Source organism: Corticium candelabrum, chromosome 7 (assembly GCF_963422355.1).
Source record: "Corticium candelabrum chromosome 7, ooCorCand1.1, whole genome shotgun sequence".
Taxonomy (NCBI): domain Eukaryota; kingdom Metazoa; phylum Porifera; class Homoscleromorpha; order Homosclerophorida; family Plakinidae; genus Corticium; species Corticium candelabrum.
This window is the reverse complement of record NC_085091.1, coordinates 2,958,018-2,984,022: the sequence shown is the minus strand read 5'-3', so window position 1 is coordinate 2,984,022 and position 26,005 is coordinate 2,958,018. Positions and strand designations below refer to the sequence as shown.

The window sequence follows — 26,005 nt, the reverse complement described above, 5'->3', positions numbered from 1 at the left end:
TCTGGTCTGGAAATTCGAGGCTAGTAACAGCCTTGCTAAGTCACTCGTAGAAACTCGTTTATGACTAACCGACTTTAGGTCGGTACAGTGGTGACAGAAGTGGGATGACTAGATCACACTAGTGAGTAACATTGGGTCATCTCTGGGTAGAAGAATAACGAAAGAATAGTATACATGAAGATGCATGTAAGTGGCTATAAACGTGCCTATACTACTGTAACAGTTACAAATGCGCGATATCTACAAAATTGCAACTGATCAATGCATGACACACCAACAAATATCATGCAATGATGCATGACACACCACAAGGTATGCATGACACACCAACAAGTACCATGCATGACACACCAACAAGTATCATGCATGACACACCAACAAGTATTGTGCATGACACACTAACAAGTATCGTGCACGACACACCAACAAGTATCATGCACAACACACCAACAAGTATCATGCACGACACACCAACAAGTATCATGCACGACACACCAACAAGTATCATGCACGACACACCAACAAGTATCATGCACGACACACCAACACAATATGCATGACACACCAACAAGTATCATGCACGACACACCAACAAGCATCATGCATGACACACCAACATGATATGCATGACACACCAACAAGTATCATGCACAACACACCAACAATTATCGAGCATGACACACTAACAAGTATAATGCATGACACACCAACAAGTATCTTACCACCAACACATGTATAACGTCAACGACTCACTTGTGTCATAACAAGCATAATCGAGTACCACACCTCTGGAGATATCTTGCAAGCTCCTAGAAAACGACGGCATACAAATTACATGTACTGAGCATGCAACAAGAGAGTGTATAAACACTTACCACACAATGTACCAGTAGACGATGACAAATACAACATCTTCAGAAATAGTTCGACGATCAAGAGAGACTTCTCGCCTTCAAGATCGATGACATGAGTAAAACAGGTAGTCTAGGCACAGTCAATACATTAAACCAACATTTCAGAAAACACAAGCCAGATCGACTTACCTCGATTCGATACAGCAGCGTATACATTCCAGCAAACAGTAGCAATGTCGATGCATAGGACTGGAAGAGAAACGATGCACTTGCCGTGTGGTGCATTACCTGCTTTGTCAGCTTCACTGAGACAAAGGACATCAAACACGAATTCAAAACTAATGATCAGATCAAATAAATTGTCAACTTTTTGCATGCGTGGGTATACCTGATGTCAAAATCACGACAAGAAGATTAATAGTTTGAAAGATAACCAGTACCACAAGACTCTAGCAACAATAGAAATTACGAAAAGAATGTGTTTTGTCTGTTGTAGAGCGAGACGTACGATGTAATATGTCCGATCCCGCCTCAGCTGTCTGTCTGGTACGTCGTTTGTCAGCTCAACTATTGTCAATCCAAAAACGCACGCACTCTGAAACACACACATACAGGTATAATGTACGCATGCATATAGCTTGCATACTACAGTAATAGAAATGCCTGTGGTAGGTATGCATGCAAGATTTGTCGACAATAGAATCGATAATATATATATATATATATATATATATATATATATATATATATATATATATATAGGGTGACTTCTGGCTAGCCAAATAGGCCGTGACTCGATATAACGACAAAGTTGGCCATACAAATGAGAGCCCCATTCAATAGAATTAATTAATCACAACAAGTTAGTATCGCGACTTTGTGCCCTTTATGCAGGGCTGTAGCCAGAAGAGCCTCCTCTGATTTTTAGGACGTGTCACAAAATCAAGCTGCAGCCATAACTATAGACGTATACAGAAAGACGCTCTGGTGTGTACTCACCTATGACAGAGAGCTGCTTATTTATAAGTCTTTAGGTACTAATGGTTTTTCAAGAGCATTCGAATTTCGCTCTTTTGCAAGCTCAACTTGAAGCCCTTTCCTAGCTAACTCACTCTATAGGCACTAGCCCTAAAAATTTTTAGTGTCAAAATGCCTGGTACTTCAGCGCGGGCAACAGACCGGTGAAGGTTCGAATTTGCGGCTCTGGCGTACGGCTCAAGCTGACCAATAACCGGAAGCGAAAAAGACGCCGTATACATGCAGTACCAAAGGCTGCAACGAAACTGGAGTTTAGAATGACGACAACTCTCTAGACAGAGGGACATGTAAAAGGATCGATATCTTTCACGTTTTTCGACAGGTAAACAAGCACAACAATTTGCTATGTGCTAGACTGCCATAATTGTGGTAAACGTGTCTGTTCCTGTAGACTAAAACGTCCGAGATCTGACAGTGACGGATCTGGAGACGGCTCATGATCACAACTGTAAGCGGGTCATAACGTAGGTCTTCAGTGTCAGACAGTAGATGCACATACAAAGGATGTACTTGCAGCTAAAGTTGAAAGTAGTAGCTGGTCTGGTGCTTCAAGAAAGTGGACCAGATTCAACCATGCAAGAAAGGCTAGACGATTTTATAGCGAGCGAAATACAATTCAAAAAACAAATGAGCTCCAAATACACACCTTATGTTCCCAAGGAAAGGCCAGAACGGGTGGTATTCACGCGATTGGGAAGGACCCATGTCTGGAATAAGCACAAATCCCGCCTTCTCTATTTTTAGGTCTGGCTACGGCCCTGATGCATGCCACTGCATGTTGCTATAGGTTGGTATCCAAACCTGCCAAACAAGTGATAACAGCAACAGATTCTTCGTCATCCAGCTCGGAATGCGAGGCCTAATAGAACAAGATGTATAATTAACTAATAACAGCCTCAAATTTACACAAAGAACGCGTAGCATGCTAAAGTTTAAACTTTTGTCGATAGGAGGTCTGAGGTCGCGGACGAACGTGGCTTTCGAGAGACTGAACGGCGATGTAAATTTGCCCCAGTAGGGTGAGAACTTCGGGTACGTCCACCTCCGATTTGTCGTCAACAGAGATTGGACTTTCTTCTCTGTCGGCCGCGTCGTCGTTGACGATTAGGCTGCCTCCTCGGGACGAACGGACCTCGGGCGATGCGTTGGACGCCATACTTGATCCCTCCCTCGCATTCGTACGAGCAGACGCAATAGAGTGGTCGCCAGAAATGAACGACGAAATACGCAATTTAGTTGCAGCAAACGCCACGTGCCGTGCTCGCACCGCAACTGAACGTATGACTGGACCTGTGTCGGTGTTCAGTAAATGTACCGCATTGTTTGTTACCCTAATTACTCGAGTACAGCACGAGACCAAATCACGTGAACAGCGAGCACTGTCTCAAAGTGAGCACAGATCATATACTGTATAATATACAACATAAAAAAGAAATCTAAGTTTCTCAAATCTGTGATGCACGAGTCTTCAGTAAAAATACAGCAACAGTATCAAACTTGTATGGAACCAAGTGTGACCAAATGTTAAATTTCAATGTCTCGCCTAACTGCCGTAGCCAGGCTTCGTATAGACTAGTTAATTAAGGGAGCACAGTATGACGACGCCATTTTAAAAATATATAGTTGCAAAATTCTACCGAATTAGGTTAATCCGGGGTACCAGTTTTGGCTTATCCTTTTTAAAATGCAACAATTTAAGTTAATTAACGAACGGATGAACGTGTTATTACATACTTTCTTCAACCTTTAGCCTCCTAGAGCCTTTCTGAATCTGCAAAAGTGTCACCTGCAACCGTATCATCTATAGATACATCTATTCCTTCTGTGTGCATCACAAGTTGATTTCAATGGCTAAGATGTGCCAAGAGCGTAAATAAGCTAGTATATATATATATATATATATATATATATATATATATATATATATATATATATATATATATATATTTGCTGCCTAAAGACTCTCACATAGTTAAGCTAAGCTTGTCCAATAATTTTAAATTTTGAAAAGCATGCAGAATCAGTTTTTTACTATAGATCTTGTGCACCTCGCACTATCTAGAGCTTGCTGATATGATAACTGCAGAGGATAGTCGGTATGTACAGTATTGTAAAAATGAAGAAATGCATGAATCTATAATTATATGGATGAATTTCTTGTAAGTATAAATAATAAATAAACAATTTTGGAGGCGCGTGTCCCTATATACCAGCCCCCCTTTAGATATTAACTCACCTATCTACAATCAATAAAATACCAATCAACTCACCTGGACACAGAAACCAAATGGTATTCGAGCAATAGCAATCGAACCGACAGTATGGTGGTAGTTGTGGGGGTGTCTAGCAACTCAATGAGATCAGCTCGTGAGGCAGCATGTAATTACATATATACATTACTGTTAACATTGTAATAAATTGACCACTTCCCACATGCTGACACTGTCAAACTTTGTCCAGCAGTTCGTAATGGTAATTACGGTAAGAGTGGCGACGAAAAACCTCAGTCACGTGATAACAAATCCAGCCATAATAGCAGCTCAGCAGCTCACCCGATAGCCACAAAGTGGATGCCCGATGAGAACGATTCTCTAGTTATGCGATGGACACTAAAGGCACAATGTACAGTATCCGTGTTTAGTTTCACGCATACCCCAAGTCCCGTATGTAAAAATATATGAAAAATTGCCGACCGATCGAACGTAAGCATTAAAATATGCAATAATGTTATCAGAATCCCACTTCGTTTCAGTACGGCCTCATAATCACAGCTAATGAAAAAACAAAACCCAATTAATTGCCCGTAATTCGTCCTTACAAAGAGATAGCGAAGATGGACCGGACTGGTCACAAACCAAGCAACGTGCTTTGGTCATTCAACTAGACTTGAAACAGCATTTCCTATGATGAGATTCTCTTTTGAGAATTACCTCACATGCCTTTTAGTTTATTCCTCAAAACAGTTGATTAATTAAATTGATAAATAATAAAATTGATTATCAACTTTACAAATAGATTTTAATACTGCATTTCTGATTGGACAACATGTGTTCATTGCAACAAATATCATCTTTTGCATAAAATAAACTAATCTAGCATTAATTAAGGTAACCGAAACTGTATGATTAATTAATTTAATTAATTCTCTGACATACACAACTGCAGACTTCAATGACAATTGTAGCTATAGGTTGCCATTCCCAATGTCTAAATGACGAAGTTTCATCTTTCTGGCTATTATGAATCAACAGCAATAAAAATGCGAACCTAGGTCTGAAAGATGTCAAAAGAAAGCTGCAAGTTACGATCTACCTTGATGTAGAGACGACGCCTGCTGATCGATGGAAAGACAATTTGCTTTTACTTACAGTCCAGCTTACCTGCTTTAGAAAATAACTGGCGACAATACAGAATAGTGTCTTCTTTCAAGTACTGGACGTTGCAGAAACAGGCAGATACGGGACATCATTCAGGTCGAACCACGTGACACGACACATTGTACACGTTCTACAGGTATAGGTACATGCATTTCAGTGTATTTTTTAAATAACTGAACAACAGCTATGCACGATATCAAATTTGAGTCGAAACAATTTATTGAACTACTAGTTACCACAGATTTCATTGAATACCAAGGCTATCTAGGTGTATCATGCCAAGCAACACACGTTCTCTGATAACACTAAAACTATACGTTCAAAATAGCTGCCGTTGCCACAACTGGACCATACGTCGAATGCTTCCAGAGCATCGAGCCCGATAAACTATCAAGGGCATATACCATGCTATCTACAGAACCAATATATAGGGTTCCACTAGAGTCAATCCTAGGAGACGACATCACCGAGTCGTTAGCTTTAAACTGCCAGAGTTTCTTTCTGTTGCTTGCCAACACAGCCATAATATCACCGTTTTCAGTTCCGAAGTAAATTACACCATCTCTTAGCAACGGAGATGACACAATTTCACCTTCAAATTGTGTCAACCAGTTGAGCTTTCCAGTTACAAGATCCACAGCAAGCAACCCTGCCGTTCTTGTACCCACAAAAACAGTCTGTAGTTTTTCACTAATGGCTGCTGATGATTCCACTACCCCTCCATTAGTCGCTAATGTCCAACGCTGTGTTCCACTAGCAGCATCGAATGCATAAAGCAATCCACTCTGGTCTCCAAATATGACTGTTTTGCCATCGGACGTGACACGAGGTGTAGCCCAGACACCAATAGATGTACGATAGGACCAAACAACACTGCCATCTGAAGACCGCAAGGCATAGAAGTTATCACTGTCTTCACTCAATGAGCCAACATATACAATACCCAATTGACTACTGACTGATGCCGATGACCAAATGGGTCCTTTCAGAGTACGTTCGTACAACATGCTGCCATCTAATGAACTCAATCCAAAGAATTTGCCATTCTGAGATCCACACAAAATCGTATCATCAGGTGTGAGTAGGGGGGAGGCAGTTACTGCATCTCCAGTGTTAAACTTCCACATGACTTCACCATTGGAGACAGACAGACAGTAGATGTGACCGTCGTCTGAGCCAAAGTACAACCGTTTTCCATCTCTGCTTAAAGTGGCCGATGATCCAACCTCGTCTTCCGTGCGGAAGAGCCAATGAACTGCTCCAGTAGCTGCTTCGAGTGCATACATAATTCCATCATCCGATGCAATAAATATCACAGAGTCGTTTTCTTCAACTGTTTTGTGTACCATTGGTTCACCAACCGGTATATCTTCTGGCACATCTTGCTTGCCCTCTTCATCATCCCATGCCTGCTGTTCTTGCAACTTCTCATAGTATTCTTGTAGTTCTTCGTCTGGCATCATAATTTTGCCCTCCATTTTTTCTATAATACTCATTTCATGCTCAGCTAGTTCTATGTCCATGGCAAGCAAGTTGATGTTTATGTGTAGAGGATTAGATGACCGAGGAATAACAATAACATTCGAATCCATCGCCCAACGTAACACAACTTGACTTATCGTCGCCTCGTGTTCAACAGCAATATGCATGATCTGTTGTTTGTCTTCCAATACTGGATTGAAGTCAATAACACCCGATTCCTTCCAAGCGGTTCCCAGTGTTGAATAACCCATGTAAGCAATACGATTATCACTACACAGCTGTCGAACAACATGATCCTGATAGAACGGATCAAACCAATTCTGTACGATAGACACTGGCACTTCTGTCAACTTCAGTAGCTCTCTCAAAAGGTTAACATCAAAATTACTGACACCAAGGCTACGAATAACACCCTCTCGTTGTAGTTTCTCCATTGCTTTCCAACTTTCCTGCCACGTTCCTTTTGGCTCTCCTGGTCCACACGGAAGACGAGCATCTTCGCCATCGTCACAGTCAATCGAGTGAATCAAGAAAGCATCAAGGTAGTCAGTGTGTAAGTTTTTCAGGGACAACCGAACAGCCTCCAGTGTTGTTTCATACCCCAAATAGCGAGGGTGTAGTTTACTGACTACAAACAACGATGACCGATTAATACCACTCTCGACAATGCCACGACCTACAGAGACTTCGTCGTATCCTTGTGCAGAGTCGATCAATCTACATACAAACATCGTACTTATACACATGCAAATACGATATCAGACTAAGCTTGCTCACTTGTATCCAACTTTCAAGGCATGTTTCACACTGGATACTGCCCTTTCACCAAATAAGCCTGCAGTTCCAAAACCAAGCATCGGCACTGCAAAAAAGGTCACAGTGATAATATTAGTAACAACAATCAAACTAAATTAATGTATTTCTTGTTAATAACTCACTTTCATAGTTGCTGGCCAATATCGCATTGGGTGGTTTTTTAACTTTTCTGGGTATGACTAAATCACCAAAGTCTATGTCTTTCATTGCCTTGGCAAGACTCGTTTGTTGATTACTGCAAAGTATTTCAAGTGGCTCCTTCTCCACCATTCGATCAAAAAGTTCAATGACTGCTGTAACATCAACGTCTTCATTGAGTCCTTCAACAGTCATCTGATTCTCAAAGTTGAACTGTGCCCACCATATGTTAAATCCAATAGTTGTATTACCTTCACTGCGCACATGATGCCACCAGTTTTGAGGAATATATAACATATCTCCAGCATTCAATGTCACCATACCATAATGAGTCCCTCCGAAGAGCGGAAACCTGTCTAAATCTACGCTATCCGGTTCTATAGGTGAGACAGCCGGGTGATTAATAAACTGGTCACCATACATCATGCGAGACTCAGAAGTATTAAACAGCATCATAGTTTTTGATCCAGATATCAGTGCGATTAAGTTCTCATAGCCATCGTGATGAAGACTCGAACTTGTGTTCCCACTGCTAATCAACAGAGTCACACTCGACACCCCTTTCTGCATCTCTTCACATAACAGACAATCCGGGAGAAAAACATCATTAGTCAGCTTCATCGTAGGGCACGGAGAATCCAAATAAATTGACTCAGTTTGATACCGATCGAGAAACTCATTAAGTGTCATAATATGATGCAAAGGATATGATAAATTTGTAAAAAACTTCATGGGCTCCACACGAAAATGAGTCTCTCCATACTTTTCCCTCAGATAACTTTCATTCTGCCACAACCGATATGCAGGCCAATTGCGTATAGCATCTCTAAACACGACAGGTCTTCGGCTGCGAACGTAGTGCTTATAGAAATCACGACTCGACAACATGAAGGGCAACACACTTATTTCAAGATTTGGCTTTCTGTGCTCTCCAATCGGTCTCATGTGACCTTGCCGATTAGCACAAGCGTTTGACTCCGCTGTGCAGTGACCATCCTCTGCCATTGCCACATATTGTTTCTCCTCTTCACTCGGTGGTCCACTCAACTCGCTTGCTTCAGCCATCCAGGAACTTGATTTCCTGACGTCACCGTTTCTTTGATCTTCCGCTAGGAATAATCTTCCAAACTTTGACAGAGTGTCTGGGTGCTCCCATAAATGCCAAAACAGCGACGGATTGATGTAAAAGAAGATAACAACAGCACACAGAAGGCCACAAAAGGCGAAGAAAGTCATGCAGCAACACTTCAGCCAGAGAGGCGTGTCATACAACTCATTGCTACTCAGACTGTCACCCTCTTTGAGCTCATCGCGGCTATAGATGACACGCGGCTCTTCTCGTTTGCCAGCCTGTCTCCTGCGCACTTCGGTCATTGTGTGACTCGCATGGCCAGACGTTACAAGAGCGCCACATCGAGCGCCTCTCGCGCCCAAACGTCTGGCAACGCGAAAAGTAAACGATTAATTAATATTACCACAAAAAATTAGCTTTAATTATAGAATCTCGGTAGCTAGAAAGCGGCACCAGTAACCTGCCAATTAGTCATCTGAGAGCGTGTTCGCATGGGTCCTAGGTCATGATTACTAGAATTACAACCGCACTAGTGGCGTTATGCATTGTTGCACATGACTTTGGCACGTGAGCATGCCGCCGATGTTTCTGATGTGATGTTGTATGCTAGACGTACAAACGCAGCAACAACATGGCCATTGACGTGATAAACTGCAGTCTGTAATTACTAGCTAGACAACATTATGTCATATCAACTTCTCTGCTGGTCTAGAGTTACCGGAACAATACACAAAATCTAGTCGAAGCTGTTAATTTGCAGGGGCGGCGGAGCGAGTTGAAAGTTGAGGGGGCTGAAAGGGTAAACATTACAGAAAGCAGAAATTCTACAGCATAAAGTTGATAAAGTTGGGGGGGCTCTAGCCCCCCCAGCCCCCCCGGCTCCGCCGCCCCTGATTTGTGCAGCTCATGCAAGGGTATCACACATCTACTTAGAAGAAAGTTTCCACGCAGCACAAATACATGCCCATACACCCACGGTCATGTACACTTTGTCTATCTTGTCTATTAGAGATAGAGTCTATATCTAGATTTGTCTCCTTGATTTCTAATCCACAAATCCAGTCTGTTACACTTCTACACTTGACTAATTTATCACGATTTATTGCACCTGATTCAATATCCAGAAGTGACTTGGCCAGCATGCAGATGTTTGCCTGCTAGGTGCTCCAGAGAAGTAATATCCTGTCAAATTCACGTAAATTTTTGCCGGAATTGGTGTGGAATTCAGAAATACTGCCATTCGTACAAAATACGAATTTACGGCGAACTCGGTGAGTTGGAATTCACATGAATTTATGTGGACAGGGCCGGATCCAGAGGGAGTCAGGGGGTTGCAACTCCCTCTTTTCCAATAGGCGTGGTTCAATAATTTCATATAATTTCATTACTAAAGAGAAAATTATTAATGCTATAAATAACTGCTAACGGTGAACCCCCTCTTTCAAAATTCCTGGATCCGGCGCTGGTGGGTATTGCCTACGAGAAAATTATTGTCTACAGTTCACTATTTTTCGAGCCTCAGAAACTTTCCAAACGTTGCAGTTTACCGGTCCGCTGTATAATTTGCAGATTTGACGTGTACTAGCTAGACGTTTAACTAAGGGTATACGTTACTCGATCTAGATCGAGGTTTGTACATAGATCTGTATAAGGCTCTGGATTTTTCGCGAATTGGTATAATCGCCGAGTATAGTGAGGCCGGGTCCAACAACAGAAAGGGGCGTGGTCTATGTAGGCTACCTACCGAGCTCTCGGTTTAGATATGTATTTTTATAGATATGAATATACTTTTGAAATTGAGAACATTCTCCTCTTATCCCCTAGGACGTGAATTTATTCACGCTATCACTATAAAGCGTGTATGTCCCACTAGAAAATCTAACAGCAACCTTCTTTACATCATCCTAGCATTAAACGTCTAAAGTTTTACTGCTAGTTGTGTTTTGCAGCAGCAGAAATGCGTGAAGAGATTGTCTTTATCATTTATCAGCAAACCATGAGTCTCCACAACCATGCAATGGCTAGAAATCTCCTCCTGCTGCCGTCGCTTCTGATTCATGACGAAGGTATTTGTTGCATTTCACAGCTTCTGAAGCATGCAAAGCCAGCTTTGGTGGTAGCGTTGATGATGTGTGAGGGTTGTATGTAGGCTATTGATTGCACTGTGACATCAGAATACCCATGCTTGCATGCCTTCAAGACAATCAAGATGGTAGATGTCACCCGATCGGTATGCATCAAACCTGAAACATTGCTGTTCCCGTTTTACAAGATTATTCTCAGTTAATAGAGCGTGGTAGATTGTGTCACAAAGTGCGTTGTGGCGTCTGATCTGGAGTGGACCATGCCCAAAACTCAAAAGGTGATCTCCAAAAGGATCGAGAATTCTGACCACAAACGTACTCTTACCCATTCAGGTGGAAAAGGAAACGCAGGTATTCCAGGCCATAATCTAATTGCCAAAACGAATTCATGTGGTGACATGGCGAGTAATGCCCACAACCAAGCACCAGCGTACGCAGAAGCAATTAGCATTGAGTCTAGCCTTGTCTAGAAGGCTGACAATCTCCTTTGATGAACGTGAATGTAATTAAGTTAACCTGTTCTTGTATAGCGTGTTGTGAAGCAGTCATGAGATGTACGGTAGAAGGACAACTACCAAGCTGGCTGTGAAGGCGATTGTGACATTTGTGTGCTTCATGCAGATTCCTCAGAAACTGTGAATGTCGACACGACACTTCTTGATCTTCAACTGTATCATCCGAACCAATACACACACAAACACACACACACACACACACACACACACACACACACACACACACACACACACACGCACACACACACACACACACACACACACACACACACACGCACGCACACACACACACACACACACACACACACACACACACACACACACCGCACGCACACACACACACACACACACACACACACACACACACACACACACACACACACACAGTCTTGGTAAAGAAAGGTTTGAGACAAACTCCTTGTTGAGTTACAGCCTCCAATGAAAACTGAAGTAGACGATTTAAGAGCTGTTCGCAGGTCGAGACCACCGTCACGAAATGGTAACGTTAGCCTGACAACATGACGAATCTTGAATGGATGACAGAGTAATCAGTTGTAGTGAGTGTCTGAAAGCATCAACTGATCCTGGGACAACAGTGCGCAATAAAGGATCTAGTTTGCAAATGCTGAGGCAACTATGTAGGAGATGCATCTCAACTTGAGGATTGTTCAAACTATTGATCTGAGGCTGCGCGCGCGCGCGCGCGCGCGCGCGTGTGTGTGTGTGTGTGTGTGTGTGTGTGTGTGCCCGCACTCCACTCAATGATTAAGAAATTATAGAGGCCATTATAGAAAGTCAAAGAATGGCAACTGGTTAAGACGGAATTGCGGCACTTGAACTTGGTGACTGGCTAATTGAGATTATTTAATTGATCTGGAAGACTGGTAAAGTTCTTCAAAAATGGAAAGATGCGGTTCTGATTTCATTATTCAAAAAGAACGACCGTCTGGTATGTGATAACTATTGTGGCATATCATTAACTCAGTATTCCTGAAAAAGTGCTTGCCAATTAACGTTTTGTTACGTCGGCAAAGACCAGTGATAGAACCTTGTCTTTTGGAAGAGCAATGCGGTTTTCGACCTCAAAAGGGAACTGTCGATCAGATTTGGGTACTGCGACAAGTCATTGAGAAGGCTGTAGAGCACAGATCCAACTGACATATTTTTTGTTGATCTCTCAAAAGAACTTGATGTTGTACCAAGACACGCTCTCACTATAACATTCTCAAATGTTCTGATATAGAAGATGAAGTGGTTAGATTGATTGCTGATCTGCACGATGGTACAGGTTGTGTTGTACAAAATAGGGGAGAGGGGGGAGGAATCTCATCAAGATTATAAGTAACCACGGGTGTCCGTCAAGGATAGTTGTGTGCTGTATAAATCCAATCTTGTTCAATTTGTCTATAAGGACAGAATTATATGCGTGAGACTCTGGACAAGGTTAAGGGTGGTGGTATTGAGATTGCTTGCAAAACAGATGGTGGCTTAACTATTCATGACCCATCTAGTAAAACTTGAAGGAACACCTAAGATCAAAGCTGTTGATGATTTGGTTCTAATAGGTACATCAAATAGTGAGTTGTAACAGATGGTGAATGCTTTCCATGATGCTGGTCTAGAATGGGGTACGAGGATCAACACTAAAAAACTAAATTTCTGAGCATTGGTATTGGTATACATTAGTATTAAAATGTTGTAAGACAGAATGACTGTATTGACGTCTAGGCACTTGTCTGAGATATTGGCACATATGTGCATTACTAATTGTATTATCAACTAATTATTTAGCTGAAGATGATGCTTTACAACTCTGTAGTCAACGAAGCGTTTGAGCAAAATTCGGGAAAATGAAAGAAGCCGACAGCTCAGTCGTCTCGAGACGAACGAGAAACATACACACGAGCAAAATACGTATACACGTCAACTAACGTTTTCTCTTGAAACAAAAAGGTATATTACCGATTAAGAGCATTAAGAGAGCATTGCAAAGTGATGTGAGAAATGATATGATCTCGGTAGAGAAACGGACGAAGAAGTTGTATGCAACGTTGAAAGCGGTTGTATGTAAATTACGTCATGCTACTAGAGAGAAGATATATGGAAGAGAGTCTTAGATACCTAGTTATTTTCAGTTTCGAGCTACGGTGGTCACTGTGGGATCTTACGAACTGGAGGAAGAGCATCCGTAAAGGGCTAGGAATGAGATTCAGGGACTCTGTAAGTGACAGACTCAAAGGATATGGTTCAAGGAGGCAACTGAAAAAGTGCTAAGGGAGCAGGTTCTATTTCTACACCGGGCATTACATAGTGTGAATGTAGTGGTCCGGGGAATAGCATTTCTAACATAGATCAGAGGGAGCTCTCGGGAGTGGACGTCTGCAGGGAATTAAGAGATCGAGACTGACTGGCATTTGCCAATATAGTTACCAGGATTTGAAAACTTTATATAGATTGTTCAATAGCTAATTTCTTTTTCTTTCTTCTTATATAGCTCATTCAAAATAGTTAACTTCTTTCTTTATTAAAATTCTTTTTACTTTCGTAGTTTGCCTGTTAGGGGTACTGTACCTTTGGTGCGAAATACCATCATCATCATCATCATCATCATCATCATCATCATCATCATCATCATCATCATCATCATCATCATCATCATCATCATCATCATCATCATCATCATCCTAGAGTGTCTACCGCGAGTATCGCTTACTGTCGTCACCAGCTCAGAAAGTGACTACTGAGGAGACGACGATCCTACGATGGATTCAATAGTGTTGTCTGAAGCTACATCAGGATCAGTCTAGAAATTCATCGGAAGACCTAGACAGTCAGCCTGTCACGCCGGTTGATCGTCGTCGCTGGACGATTTCAAAACCGAAACGAGCACAATCGCAGGACGAGTTTGGACATATCGATGGGTACGTGAAGGTGAGGGGGGTATATATAGTGATACGGAAACGGCGTTGAAGCCGAAGATCACATTGATCGGCCAGACAAACAACAGGAAAACAACATTTTATGTATGTTGTCATGTCCGTTTGCATGTTTGTTTTTTGTCTGTTTATCTGTCTGTCTGTATGTCTTTCATTATTAAAATCCATCGACATTGTCTGTTTTCTAGCTTTTAATAAAGTGTGCACTACCAATCTGTAACATATAGGTGAGTCTGTGTTTGCAAGTTGCCTTCCTCGATCTTTCAAAGGCAAGAGAGTAACAGCTAGCAAGAGCTTGAAAAGACCGAGTATGACCAAATAGGCAGGTGACAGAAAGAAATTTTAAATGGTGGAACACATCAGACAGGTAGACATGCGGTGAGAAGTCGTGGAGGATCTCGTTGCCCATTGATTGTGATCTGTGTGGGTGTGCATGGTATAGGCTCTGTATGCATCCAGGATTATCTCCTATGCTCACGCTGGGCTTCACGATGCTGATCGAGAGAAGCGCAAAGGAATACAATTGTACACTCAACTATGGATCAATTGCTCTCATGTGAAGAGGTGGCTGCATCATCAGAAGGTTGGTCTTCTGTCTGTCTATATGTTTGTGTATCAGTGTATAGTCGTTTTGTGTCTGTCTGTCTGTCTGTCTGTCTGTTTGTCTGTCAAATACATATATTTTTCAAATCCAAAGAAATTTCCATCAAGAGCGTGAAAGCTAGTCTCTAAGTAAAGTTCCTCTAAATCAACAACAAACACTTAGGGCTACAACAGATGACCCATAGAGGGATCAGAATACATTTAACCACTGTCTGTCTGTCCGTCTGTCTGTCTGTCTGTCTGTCTGTCTGTCTGTCAGTCTGTGCAATGACTGTCACCACTAGTTCCATGCTTTAGCACTGCTCTCACCTTTTACAATGGCTACAGATCAGACAGCTAGCTTGCCAGCTAATCTCATCCAGGCACAGAGAAATTACTTTGGTGCTAGCTCACATCTATGAGCTGCTTTCCAAACCTGGTCACACCAACTGGCCCGGCCACAATGGTTCTGTCTCGTCGTCCACTTAGCTAATTTGGTCAAGTGTAACCATTGATATCAACAGTTGTGTTTCAGTTGTAGTAATGCTGTTCTCATCTTGACAGCATGAAATTGTATGTTGCTGTCATTTTAGCTCAAATGGATGTCTGTCTGATATCATTTACTCTTAACAGTTGCATTGGTTGTTCTGCTGAATTAGTTGCAGTACGAGCAAGTTGTTCTACTTCTCATTGATTTTCAGTTTGATATTAATAATCATTACTGATTGACATGCTGGGTTTGTAGATTGGTAGACATGGGTGAATATGAAGTGGGAAACATCTTGATTATTAGACAGACACATAGACTAACTATACAAGCTGATGCTACTGTCATGCATCACAATCACAATTTCTCAATAGTTTTCTAATCAAAGGTTGTGTGTCTTGCCTATTATCTATCAGAATGTGTACATACAAACAGACAAGCATTCAATGTGAATAGGCAAGTTGTATCAGTGTACAATAGACTAACACTTAGCTGCAGCATTGACATACACAACTGACAAACAACACAAATGACTACAAAAGCCTCATTTAGAGTCAAACGTTTTACTGTAGTTCACATCAACACAAACTGTACAAACTGTGAGACTGACTGCTAGACTATCAAAAAGTTCACTGTCAACTCACATTGCAGAGCAGACTACACACATGCAACATCATCTATTGCATTTTTATAACCAGCAGCAAAGTTGAATAAATTGAGACAAACAGACAAACAAATACATCACAATTATCTGCTCCTAAGTCACATCCATGGCATCTCTACGAGTGTCACTTTGTCTTCTCTGCGTTTCTTGCCTTTCACCATCCTTTTGGGAGGACATGAAGTGTACTCATCATTCTGCTTCACTGCATTCACTTGCATGAGAGCGGCTGCTGCAGAAATGCGATCACATGGATTCTCTTCTGCCATAGCATAGCAAATGTCCTGCAGTAAAACATGAGGAACAGCTTGAAACTGACTCTCACGCAGTTTCATCTCTGCACCTACTCCTGTGAATAACTCAACAAACGTGACTCCCAAGCTGTACATGTCGGCTTGTTTTGTGTTGCGTGAGGTCACTGCACGACCTTCAACAGCTCGTTCTGGTGCAATGTATTCTGGACTGAGAGGACCAACAGAAAGTGACTCGTTAGAAAAGCGACAAGATCCCAGATCACCGATTTTGGCTTGCATGGTCTTGCTGATGAGAATGTTGGTAGAGCGAATGTCTCCATGAAGAAGAGCAGGCTGCAGCTGATGAAGATACATCACACCACACAGACATCCGACAGCTATATCCACTTGTTCTCTCATGGACAGATATCTGCTTTTCAAAGCAGCTTTGATCACATCTTTCAGTGATCCTTCCAAAAGCTCCATGACAATACGAAGAGGAACTTCATTCTCAATGATAGCTCCACAGATGGATACGACATTGGGGTGATGGACACGACTGGACACCGACACTTCACGTCGAATGAATGAAATGTTGAGTTCATCTACTCTAACCGGTTCTTCATGAAATGTCTTGACAGCAACACCTACACCACTCCACATGCCAACACCAACCTCTACAATACACCATCAATACACACATACACATACAGTAGAGCACCTATTATCGGGACAGCTCATCTCTGCTACCTGGTCATGTGGGCATAATCGCGTGGGCACAAAATCAGTGGTGTAAAATCAAAGCCACAGTACAGAAAAAAATCAGTGACATCTTGCATAAATAAAGTTGACAATGCAAGCAACATCCAGTCTTGTTATAATAGTTACAGATATCTGTATGCTACACATGTAATGATAGTTACTTGTTGTGATATGTTGCTTCATACCAGTTATCTGCGCAGACACCCTCTGGTCCCAACCTGTCCCGATAAGTAAATGGTGCTCTACTGTATAGCTACATGCAAAAAACCAATTCACTCATTTGCTACCTCCATAAGCTCCTGTTCCCAACTTTAATCCAGTCATGTGTAAACTGTCATCATGGATCTGTATTACGCTGTTATATTGATGTTGAAGTTGTTGCAGCTCCTGCACTGCTCTTTCACGTCGTTGCAAGTCTCTCATCAGACGTTCATTAGTCGTGTGCTTTTCTTGCACCTCATGCCTCAAAACATCAATTTCTCCTTCCTGTTGTTGTAGCCGTCTCTCCTTGTTATCCAACAGATTTGTCAGTGTGCTGATTTGGTTCTGTAATTGTTTGTTGTCTTCATCAAGTTCCTGCATGAGTTGCAGCAATCTCCTTACTTCTCCAGCTTGACGTTCGTTGTCATCAGTGACGGCACGAGTTACAGCCTCCTGATCAGCCAATTGCTGCTGTAAAGCAGATTTCTCTGCTTGAATGGCTCGATTGCTTTCTCTGAGCTGCTCCAACTCTCTTTGTAAATCATCAACTTGAAATGCACCTGCTTGATGCTCGACTGCAAAAATAAATAGTAAAGATTAATACTCAAGCAAGCAATAATACAGATAACAAATGAGTGAGTAAGAAGACAAAAGACGGGCCAAGTATGTAGATAGACAAACAGTCAACAAACAAATCCATCACATGAAGGTAAGAATATTTAGTGTCACCTTCTCAAATGCAAGAATAATTGTAAGCTCATAAGTAAATGAGTGTATACCTTGATAAGAAACAGCTCGTTGATGTTGTTGCAAAATGTCAACTGCTTCTTGATCTTTCTTTAGCATTCGTAAGCAATAGTTCAGATCTCCAACTGCTATACACACAATAAGATAGAAAAAAACTCATACTTTGTCCACTTTCTATCATTTCTAATCATTTATGTGACAACACACCTGCACTTGTTGTGGCATGTAAACCTGCAGTCAAACACAAAATATTGACACTTTCCTTAAGGTTGCTTTCTGCTTCTTGCCACTTCTGTTGACCTAGCAGAACTTGACCAACACCAAATAGACCTGAATACAAATAAACTTTCTACAGTTAAAACAAACAAAATATGACTCTAGGCAATGAATTACTTCTTCCTCTTACTGGGTGCTCCACACCTATTGATTCTTTGATCATTTCTGATGACTCGTAGAACAATGGCAACGCATCCATTTGTTTGTCTAGTTTCACTTGACACTCTGCCATACGACAAAGAGCTGAACAAAAGGAACAATAAACATAATTAAGAGACAATTCTCATATTTACAATCTCTCACTCAAAGCAGTCTCCCAATGGTTGGTTGGTAAAAAGTGTCTTTGCATTGTTGCTGCTTCCCGCAGTATCTTATTGGCACGCTTGTAGTCACCCCTTATCACCAATACTTCTCCCATTTCACTCAACGCTACACAACACAACACAACACAAGTCAGCAACATATGTCACACATCTAACACACTGCCGAGCTAAATGATTATCTCAATGTTACTGTCAACATCAAATTCTTGAAAAAAATCTTTTCCATCTTGTAACTTACATTCTGCCTTGCCTCGTCCTTCTTCCATCATTTGAATCCATTTATCAGCCTTTTGTAATAATTTTTTCACTTCCTTTTCTGTTCCTTCATTTAGTTGAATTGCATAAGCCAATAGAGTAGCAGCTGCTCAAACACAATCAGCAACAACAAATAACATTTCATTAACACAGCTTTTATTCACCTTCTGCTTTCACAACATTGTCATCCGTGCTAATTACTAAAGCATAACCTTCTCTCATCACATCTTCTGCTTCTTTTATTAGACATTGAGAGAGAAGGCAACGTGATAAATATGTACATGCTACACAACAAAATACAATTTAATAAAATAAAACAGACACTGATATCAATATTTTAAAAGCTATAGAAATGCATAAAATGTAAAATCCTTTATCAACAAATTTCAAATTTCTGCAAAAGAAAATATCACAAACCAATATTTCATCTTTATTGTTTTCTCACATCACATAAATAAATCCAAAGCAGCACACGTCATAATCACGACTGCAATTTTCCATCATAAATACACACACACACACACACACACACACACACACACACACACACACACACACACACACACACACACACACACACACACACACACACACACACACACACACACACACACACATCAGCACATAGTCAGACCTCGTTACTCTGACATGCAATAAACTGACATCCTTGCTTTCCCACAGACATAATAAACTGACATCCTTGCTTTCCCACAGACATACACGTACAACCAATTGACAAATGTGACACAAAGCCCTCATGTCCACATTACCAATAATCTGACAGTTGCATTATTACAATAAACACTAGGGGAACAAACATGGTTGCAACGACCACATCTGACTGTACATATTAACATTCACAAATGCAACACAAAGGCTCATGTAAAGTCACACTTCTCCACTTTCATCACTTCCCTCCACTTAACTAAGGACATTGACTTCAATTCACAATGTCTAAATTCACTTTTCTTGTCTCTTTGTTTATGTGTCCTCTTTGACGACTCGTTGATGTGTTCCTCTCACCTCTTACACTCTACACAAGCTGCAACACTACATTACTTCATTAGTTAACAAACTCATAAACCTAACACTCAATATTACATTCACTTACAAACTCACAACATCACTCTTACTCACTTGATGCCATGTAGACTTTGTTCACAGAAGACAATCTACGATGAATGTTGAGTGACTCTCTTAGATGTTCTGTTGCTCTTTCATATTCGCCCAAATCGTATAGATACATTCCCATATCGTGTAACACTAAATTAGAGACACAACAAACACAACCGTCAGTCACGTCATCTTTTCTAGTCGTAGTCTCTTCCACAGTCTGTCAGACCCTTCCAACATCTTCGCCTCTCAACACACACTGCACACTAGATATAGTGCACATGCATAAATCATAATGAAAATCTAGCTGCACTACTCACATTTCTACTTTTCTTTTACTTTCTTCTGCATTAATATTTCCCTATATACTAAATTAAAGATAAAATGCATTTTCCTTGCTGCTCTCACTTGTTATGGCTGTTTGCATGTATTGCTGTTTTACTAGAAAATTGTTGCCACAACCAGCTATGCTACTCTCATTGTTCTACATTCATTTCTGACAAAGTATGACTTGTATCTGTTGATGGACGGCTGTTGAATATCCAACACTATTACAGCGGGGTGTCACTTACACAAACACCAGTTATCCCAACATGTCTGTCTAGGCTGCCTCGCACTCACCTTAGCTTTGCACACAAGACAGTAATCTGAGAGTATGGGCCGTCCTCATCTGTGATTCTGAAAATGTTGCAACTGCAAATTAGAAGCAAACTAGAGTCGTTCTGTCCATAGAAGAGAAGATAGAAATTTGTAAGAAAGCCTCAGGTGGCTGCAGCTATGTCTGCATTGGTCAAAACTTTGGAATTGCAAGCTCTACCATGTGGGACATAATGAAAACCAAGAACAAACTGCAGACATTCCCCTCTCACGAGTCCCCCCCGTTAAACAATTTGGTTGTGTAGCTGTAGTGAGTAGATGTCATGCAATTATCTGGATTATTCAGAGTTATGAATAGAGCTAGTCCCAAAGTGTTTGCATAAGTGACATCCTACTGTAACATATGCAAAACACAAAAATTCCAATTCTATAAATTGCAATTCTCTTAATAAAAGAACAGATTGCCATAATAATGAACACTAATGAAGGCACATGAAGAATATAGAAAAAAGCAAATGCAACAAGATTTAATAAAACTTTGTCCAAATTAATTAATAACTAAAATTGTTGTTCTGCAAAATAATATAAAATATCAAATTAATATCAATCCTGAGTTCATATTCAATAAACATTAATTGACAAACAAAACTGTTGACAGAACTAATGAGATGCAAAGTTAGATGTAACCCTCAAACGGTCCTATCTAAATGTCCTATAAACGGTCAATAGAGGTTGAAAGCGTTGTGTTAGTGAGATAAACTCATAACAATGAATAAGACAGAAATCACACTTACCACCAGACAGAAACTCTTCATGTTGAGGTATATCTCGTGAAACAGACAAACATTGTTCCATAAACTCTACGGCGTCATTCACTTTATGTTGGAAATATAGACACGCACCCACCATATTGAGAGCTTCCAACACAAATTTGATTATTAAAATAGTTCATATCAATAGCTCTCCACATAGATACACACATAGTAACTATAGACATCTATATACCGTATAAGAAGAAATATTGGCAGGGAAATTATTTTGGCGGATTTCTCAGCGACAGCCAATATGAAATCCGCCATTAATTTGGTCACCGGGATATGTTGACGTCATCACCACGTGGGGATATGTCACCCGGATGAGGCCACAAGATGGTATCTAAAGTCTGTCTCAGAATTAAAGTCATAACGGGTTTGGGGGAGTAACTTGGGAGTGGCTGAGGAAACCCTGCACCTTGTAAGGACCATATGCAATGTTGTTGCAACAATCAATTATAGATCCAGTTAGCCTCAGTTTACTATCCCCTCCAGGTAAACTAACACAGGTACTAGATAAGTAAGTGTTCCCTGTACGTACCCACAACATCCAAATCTTTTAGCTACAGTAGCTTGGCTACAAGAAGTTCTTCAGTAGATCTATGTGGTGTGCAACTTGGGAGGGCCTGCCTAATTAGCGGACATCTGTCCTTTGCAGCTGTGTAAAAACAATTGCAACGCATTTTCTTTTACGCGGCTGGTTGGAACTCAATAAGCCCCATAACTGTTACAGTCCAAGTTCTAACTTAGTAGTCTGCAGTCAATCAGAACTCAGATGCATTTTCAGAAGCAAAATGATAACAGTATCCAAACCGGAAACAGACTGTGTAGTGCAGATGACGTAACAAGTTTATAGCAGTCACCAGAGATTCCATTTGGAGGTCCCACGCATTGCCTATAAAAAACCCAGCAATTTCTATCTATTTTCCAATGGCAACACAATCAGGAAGACATATAAGAAGTATAGAAAAGTCAATTGTGCTTTCCGTGAGAGATTTCTTTGTGAAAGAAAAGGAGGATGGCCCCATCCTTCTGGACAAACCGATCCAGAGAGTAGCAGAAGCAACAGGGATGCACCAGAGAACAATCTACAGAATCTGCAGAGAACATAGAGATAAGGAACATATTGAAAGTCCAAGGAAGAGAGGGAGAAAAGAACACAGTGGACCAGTTAGAGAGTACACAGACAATTTTCAAGAGGCTGTAATCAGGAGAAGAATTCATAAATTCTACACTGACAAAGTCTTCCCCACATTAACACTACTCCATGCTGCTCTAGTAGAAGAAGAGGAGTTTCCATATTCAAGGGCAAGTTTGCATAGGATCATTAGCAGAATGGGCTTTCGACATAAAACTATGAACAGAAAAAAATGTTTATACGAACAGCACCGCATTGTGGCCTCACGAGCCCAATACCTGAAAGAAATCAAACGATTTCGATCAGAAGGTAGGCCTATTATCTACCTTGATGAAACATGGCTAAATCAGCACCATACAGTGACAAAATGCTGGACAGACTATGACGGGAAAGGTGGCCTCAAGATTCCTAGTGGTAAAGGAAAACGACTCATAATCCTTCATGCAGGTTGTGAGCAAGGGTGGATTGATGGAGCTGAACTGATTTTTGTTGGCAAAAGAGACTCAGGCGATTATCACAACGAAATGAATATTTTACATTTCATGGAGTGGTTTAGAGAGAAGCTGTTACCAAACTGTCCACCTCGATCTGTGATTGTGTTGGATAATGCCAAGTACCACAACGCAGTTGTTGAAAAAATACCAACCAAGTCAAGCAGAAAACAGGATATGTTAGACTGGCTTGCAAAGCATAAAATTCGTCATGAAAAGAAGATGTTAAAAGCTGAACTATATTTCTTAATTTGGGCAACCAATCCTGTTTCTGTATACCAAACAGACGTCTTTGCACAAGAAAAGGGACACTGCTGTTTGCGTCTCCCTGTTGGTCACTGTGAACTAAATCCTATAGAGCTCGCATGGGCACAAGTCAAAGGTTATGCAGCTAGAAAGAATACAGGGATCAGTGGTTTTACTATGGAGAACATCTTGCAACTTGCCAGAGAAGGAATGCTGGAAGTCACACCAGATCGATGGGCTGGCTGTGTGGAACATGTACGAGAAAAGGTGGAGAAACACTATTGGGAAGTAGACGGACTGAGGGACGACCTAGTTGAGCGAATGGTAATAGAAGTAGGCCATGGCGACACCTCGAGCTCTGAGTCTGAAGTAACTGTTAGCGATACAGAAAGTGACTAACTGTTGACCTTTGGTATTGTACAGGGTGTAGCAACAGCAGGTAGCTAATTTATATGTCCATTAGAGTATCAACTTCAGTCTCAATTACAGTCTTTATCTTAAAGAGTTGAAACTAATTTGGCAAGCTATGCATTTAGAGAACGTTGATTGACATAACTCCACCCTCTATCTCATTATATTTCTAAAGTGTGCTGTATCTCCTCTCTAATACACCCTATCAACAACACGTTGCCATAATTGAATAAAGGGAATCAAGAGCTATGCAATGATGCCCGTATCAATCCCGTATCTTCCAAAGTGGCCCCTCAGCTGCCCATTTTCGGTTGTGACTTTAATGCTGGGACAGACTTTAGGTCCTGTTTGCAACTGTCGTCCGTTGTGCCAATGAGCTAGGCCGTGAGACTATATGGATGAAGCTGTACTGTCACGTTCACGCGGATCACATTCTTTGCAGCAGTTCTTCATCATCACTGTAGAGGCAGTCTAGTTGGAGACCAGTACGCTAGGGAAATGTGAGCAACGAACACGGCTGTCAATCACAAACTCCTCCATGACCACTTATGGTAAGACATCTAGCTATCAGTTATCAAAAAACCATGTCCAATCGCCAAACTAGAATCTGCCAATTTCCTTTGTCCGTCAATTTCTTAGCAAACCGCCAAGATAAATTCCCGCCAATGTTTCATCCTAGGCACACTCAGCAGACCTCTCAACTCTCACGATTTAGTCGTGAGACTCACGATTTACGGGATCTCACGATTTTCTCACGATTGCCAGTCCTTTCTCCCGACAAGCCTACCGTAAGACACTCTGACAGTCGCTTTGTGTAGCCCCGTCTTTCCGGACATAGCAGATTCTTTGAACTAGACTCTCGTAGACGGGCGGTATGCCTATCCGCAGTAAGAGTAACGTTCGGAAGTTCGAGGCTAAGCGTTGGCGCGCGCACAGGAAGGTAAAGCGAGGCCAACAGGCTGCTAACCATGCCTGCTTTAGATACATTTAATGGGCGTGGTCATACAGTCTCAAAAAGTTAAGAGGTCTGCACACTAACCAGCTGCTTTATCTGCCGCTTTATGTCTTGCTGTTTCGAAAAGCAGCAGCAATTGGTTGTAAATTCCTTCAGCATCTACAAAGTTGTCTTCATCCCACAGTTTCTGAGCTCTCAAAAAGAAATCTGTAAACGAAAACGAACAAAACTGAAACAAATATTGCATCTCCACCCACAAATGATACCATCAGGGTTAATGGATTGACGTTCCGCCATAGTTCACAACCTGAACACACGCACAAACAATAGGGAGGGGCTTAGACGGCACGTTGTGCACATGCGCAGTCAGTAAGCCGTTTTTCCTCTCATCCTGCCATTCAGAGAAGAGAGAAAGATTTAGGGATTGGCCAGTAGACCTAGATCAGAGTCTCGGAGACTCTCCATCTTTCAGGCAATCAGACAAACCAATTTTCTCGTCTCTATTTCTAGTTGTTTCGTTATTCTTTACACTCCGAGCAGGTTTGAGTCGTAGCGAGCAAGATATGCACAGACTTGAAACGTTGCCGGAGAACGTTTGACTCAAATTAGTGTAGACAATGGATGATCTAGTGAAACACTCACGCCCCCCACGAATGTTTGGGTGTGGCAATTTGTTTTAGTAGTTAAAGAATGGAAAAGCATTTTCATCGTCCAACAGGTTTGGATGCTTGTAGGATGTTAATGCAGTTTTGTCTTTGAGAAATGAGTGTGTGGAGAATTTTTGTGATTGTGATGTTGTGTTGTAGTGTGTTGATTAGTAGATTCAATTAAATCACTGAAAGATTACTTTGGTGACAGTCAGTTTGTAGCGGTATGTTTTGTGTGTGTGTGTGTGTGTGTGTGTGTGTGTGTGTGTGTGTGTGTGTGTGTGTGTGTGTGTGTGTGTGTGTGTGTGTGTGTGTGTGTGTGTGTTGTAGTTGTTGCTTGTTGTTGCTACAAGTAACGTTAACACTTGGTCGATTTATGGAGACTTTGTCAGAGCTGCAGTCATTGTACTAGATAAAATGCAAAGCATTGTTGGGGCGAGCCTCAGTGAGAGAAGAGATACACCCGAGACACAGTGATTTGCATCGCGAAGAACATACACGTCTAGGTATAGCACTAACATAAATTTCTTTGTAGTTTGTAGTTCCAGCCTGTTTGCATGCATTCTCGTAGTAGTCCCTTGCACCCATGGCGTGCAGCAACCAGTTGTGAACATCTTCCTCTCTTGATGTGTCAGCTAAAAACAATGTATGCAGAAATTTGAGTGGACACTAACCGATGCGTATGCGCAATGCAGAATGCAGACCACTTTGTGGTGTGTATCTAACGCTCACACAGTTTGTAGATACAAAGAAGTT

The 26,005-nt window shown here is 41.3% G+C and overlaps 4 protein-coding genes across 8 annotated transcripts in view; 1 reads left to right on the top strand and 3 right to left on the bottom strand.

The window, feature by feature from the left end:
* LOC134182042 (uncharacterized) overlaps window positions 1-3,146 on the bottom strand; it is a 5,176-nt gene extending 2,030 nt beyond the window's left edge. The window contains exons 1-7 of the mRNA XM_062649363.1: window positions 2,831-3,146; window positions 2,694-2,751; window positions 1,363-1,449; window positions 1,243-1,303; window positions 1,044-1,159; window positions 876-984; window positions 754-809 (exon numbers count right to left, since the gene is read on the bottom strand). Of these exons, the coding sequence (XP_062505347.1) occupies window positions 754-809; window positions 876-984; window positions 1,044-1,159; window positions 1,243-1,303; window positions 1,363-1,449; window positions 2,694-2,751; window positions 2,831-3,048 (705 nt within the window). The 5' untranslated portion in view covers window positions 3,049-3,146. The remainder of the gene's footprint in view (window positions 1-753; window positions 810-875; window positions 985-1,043; window positions 1,160-1,242; window positions 1,304-1,362; window positions 1,450-2,693; window positions 2,752-2,830) is intronic.
* A 2,331-nt stretch (window positions 3,147-5,477) lies between these two features.
* On the bottom strand, window positions 5,478-9,068 carry LOC134182041 (uncharacterized). The gene is made up of 3 exons (XM_062649362.1): window positions 7,690-9,068; window positions 7,529-7,613; window positions 5,478-7,468 (listed from the first exon to the last, which is right to left on the bottom strand). The coding sequence occupies exons 1-3, from the start codon at window positions 8,939-8,941 to the stop codon at window positions 5,581-5,583; spliced, it is 3,225 nt and encodes a 1,074-aa protein (XP_062505346.1). The 5' UTR covers window positions 8,942-9,068; the 3' UTR covers window positions 5,478-5,580.
* A 6,860-nt stretch (window positions 9,069-15,928) lies between these two features.
* LOC134182605 (uncharacterized) lies at window positions 15,929-24,973 on the bottom strand. 5 transcript variants are annotated; one of them, XM_062650030.1, is made up of 12 exons: window positions 24,869-24,973; window positions 24,687-24,809; window positions 21,344-21,466; window positions 19,977-20,102; window positions 19,004-19,123; window positions 18,823-18,945; window positions 18,565-18,690; window positions 18,379-18,504; window positions 18,193-18,315; window positions 18,018-18,113; window positions 17,325-17,813; window positions 15,929-16,952 (listed from the first exon to the last, which is right to left on the bottom strand). In XM_062650030.1, the coding sequence occupies exons 1-12, from the start codon at window positions 24,897-24,899 to the stop codon at window positions 16,144-16,146; spliced, it is 2,415 nt and encodes an 804-aa protein (XP_062506014.1). In that variant the 5' UTR covers window positions 24,900-24,973; the 3' UTR covers window positions 15,929-16,143. The 5 variants fall into 5 exon arrangements, with proteins under 5 accessions (XP_062506014.1, XP_062506013.1, XP_062506016.1 ...); XM_062650029.1 differs by having other exon boundaries at window positions 24,687-24,938; XM_062650032.1 differs by lacking the exons at window positions 24,687-24,809; window positions 24,869-24,973 and adding an exon at window positions 21,555-21,599.
* LOC134182607 (uncharacterized) lies at window positions 21,710-23,955 on the top strand. Its single transcript, XM_062650036.1, has one exon. It carries the CDS (start codon window positions 22,292-22,294, stop codon window positions 23,633-23,635), a length of 1,344 nt encoding a protein of 447 aa, XP_062506020.1. The 5' UTR covers window positions 21,710-22,291; the 3' UTR covers window positions 23,636-23,955.
* Window positions 24,974-26,005: the final 1,032 nt, after the last annotated feature.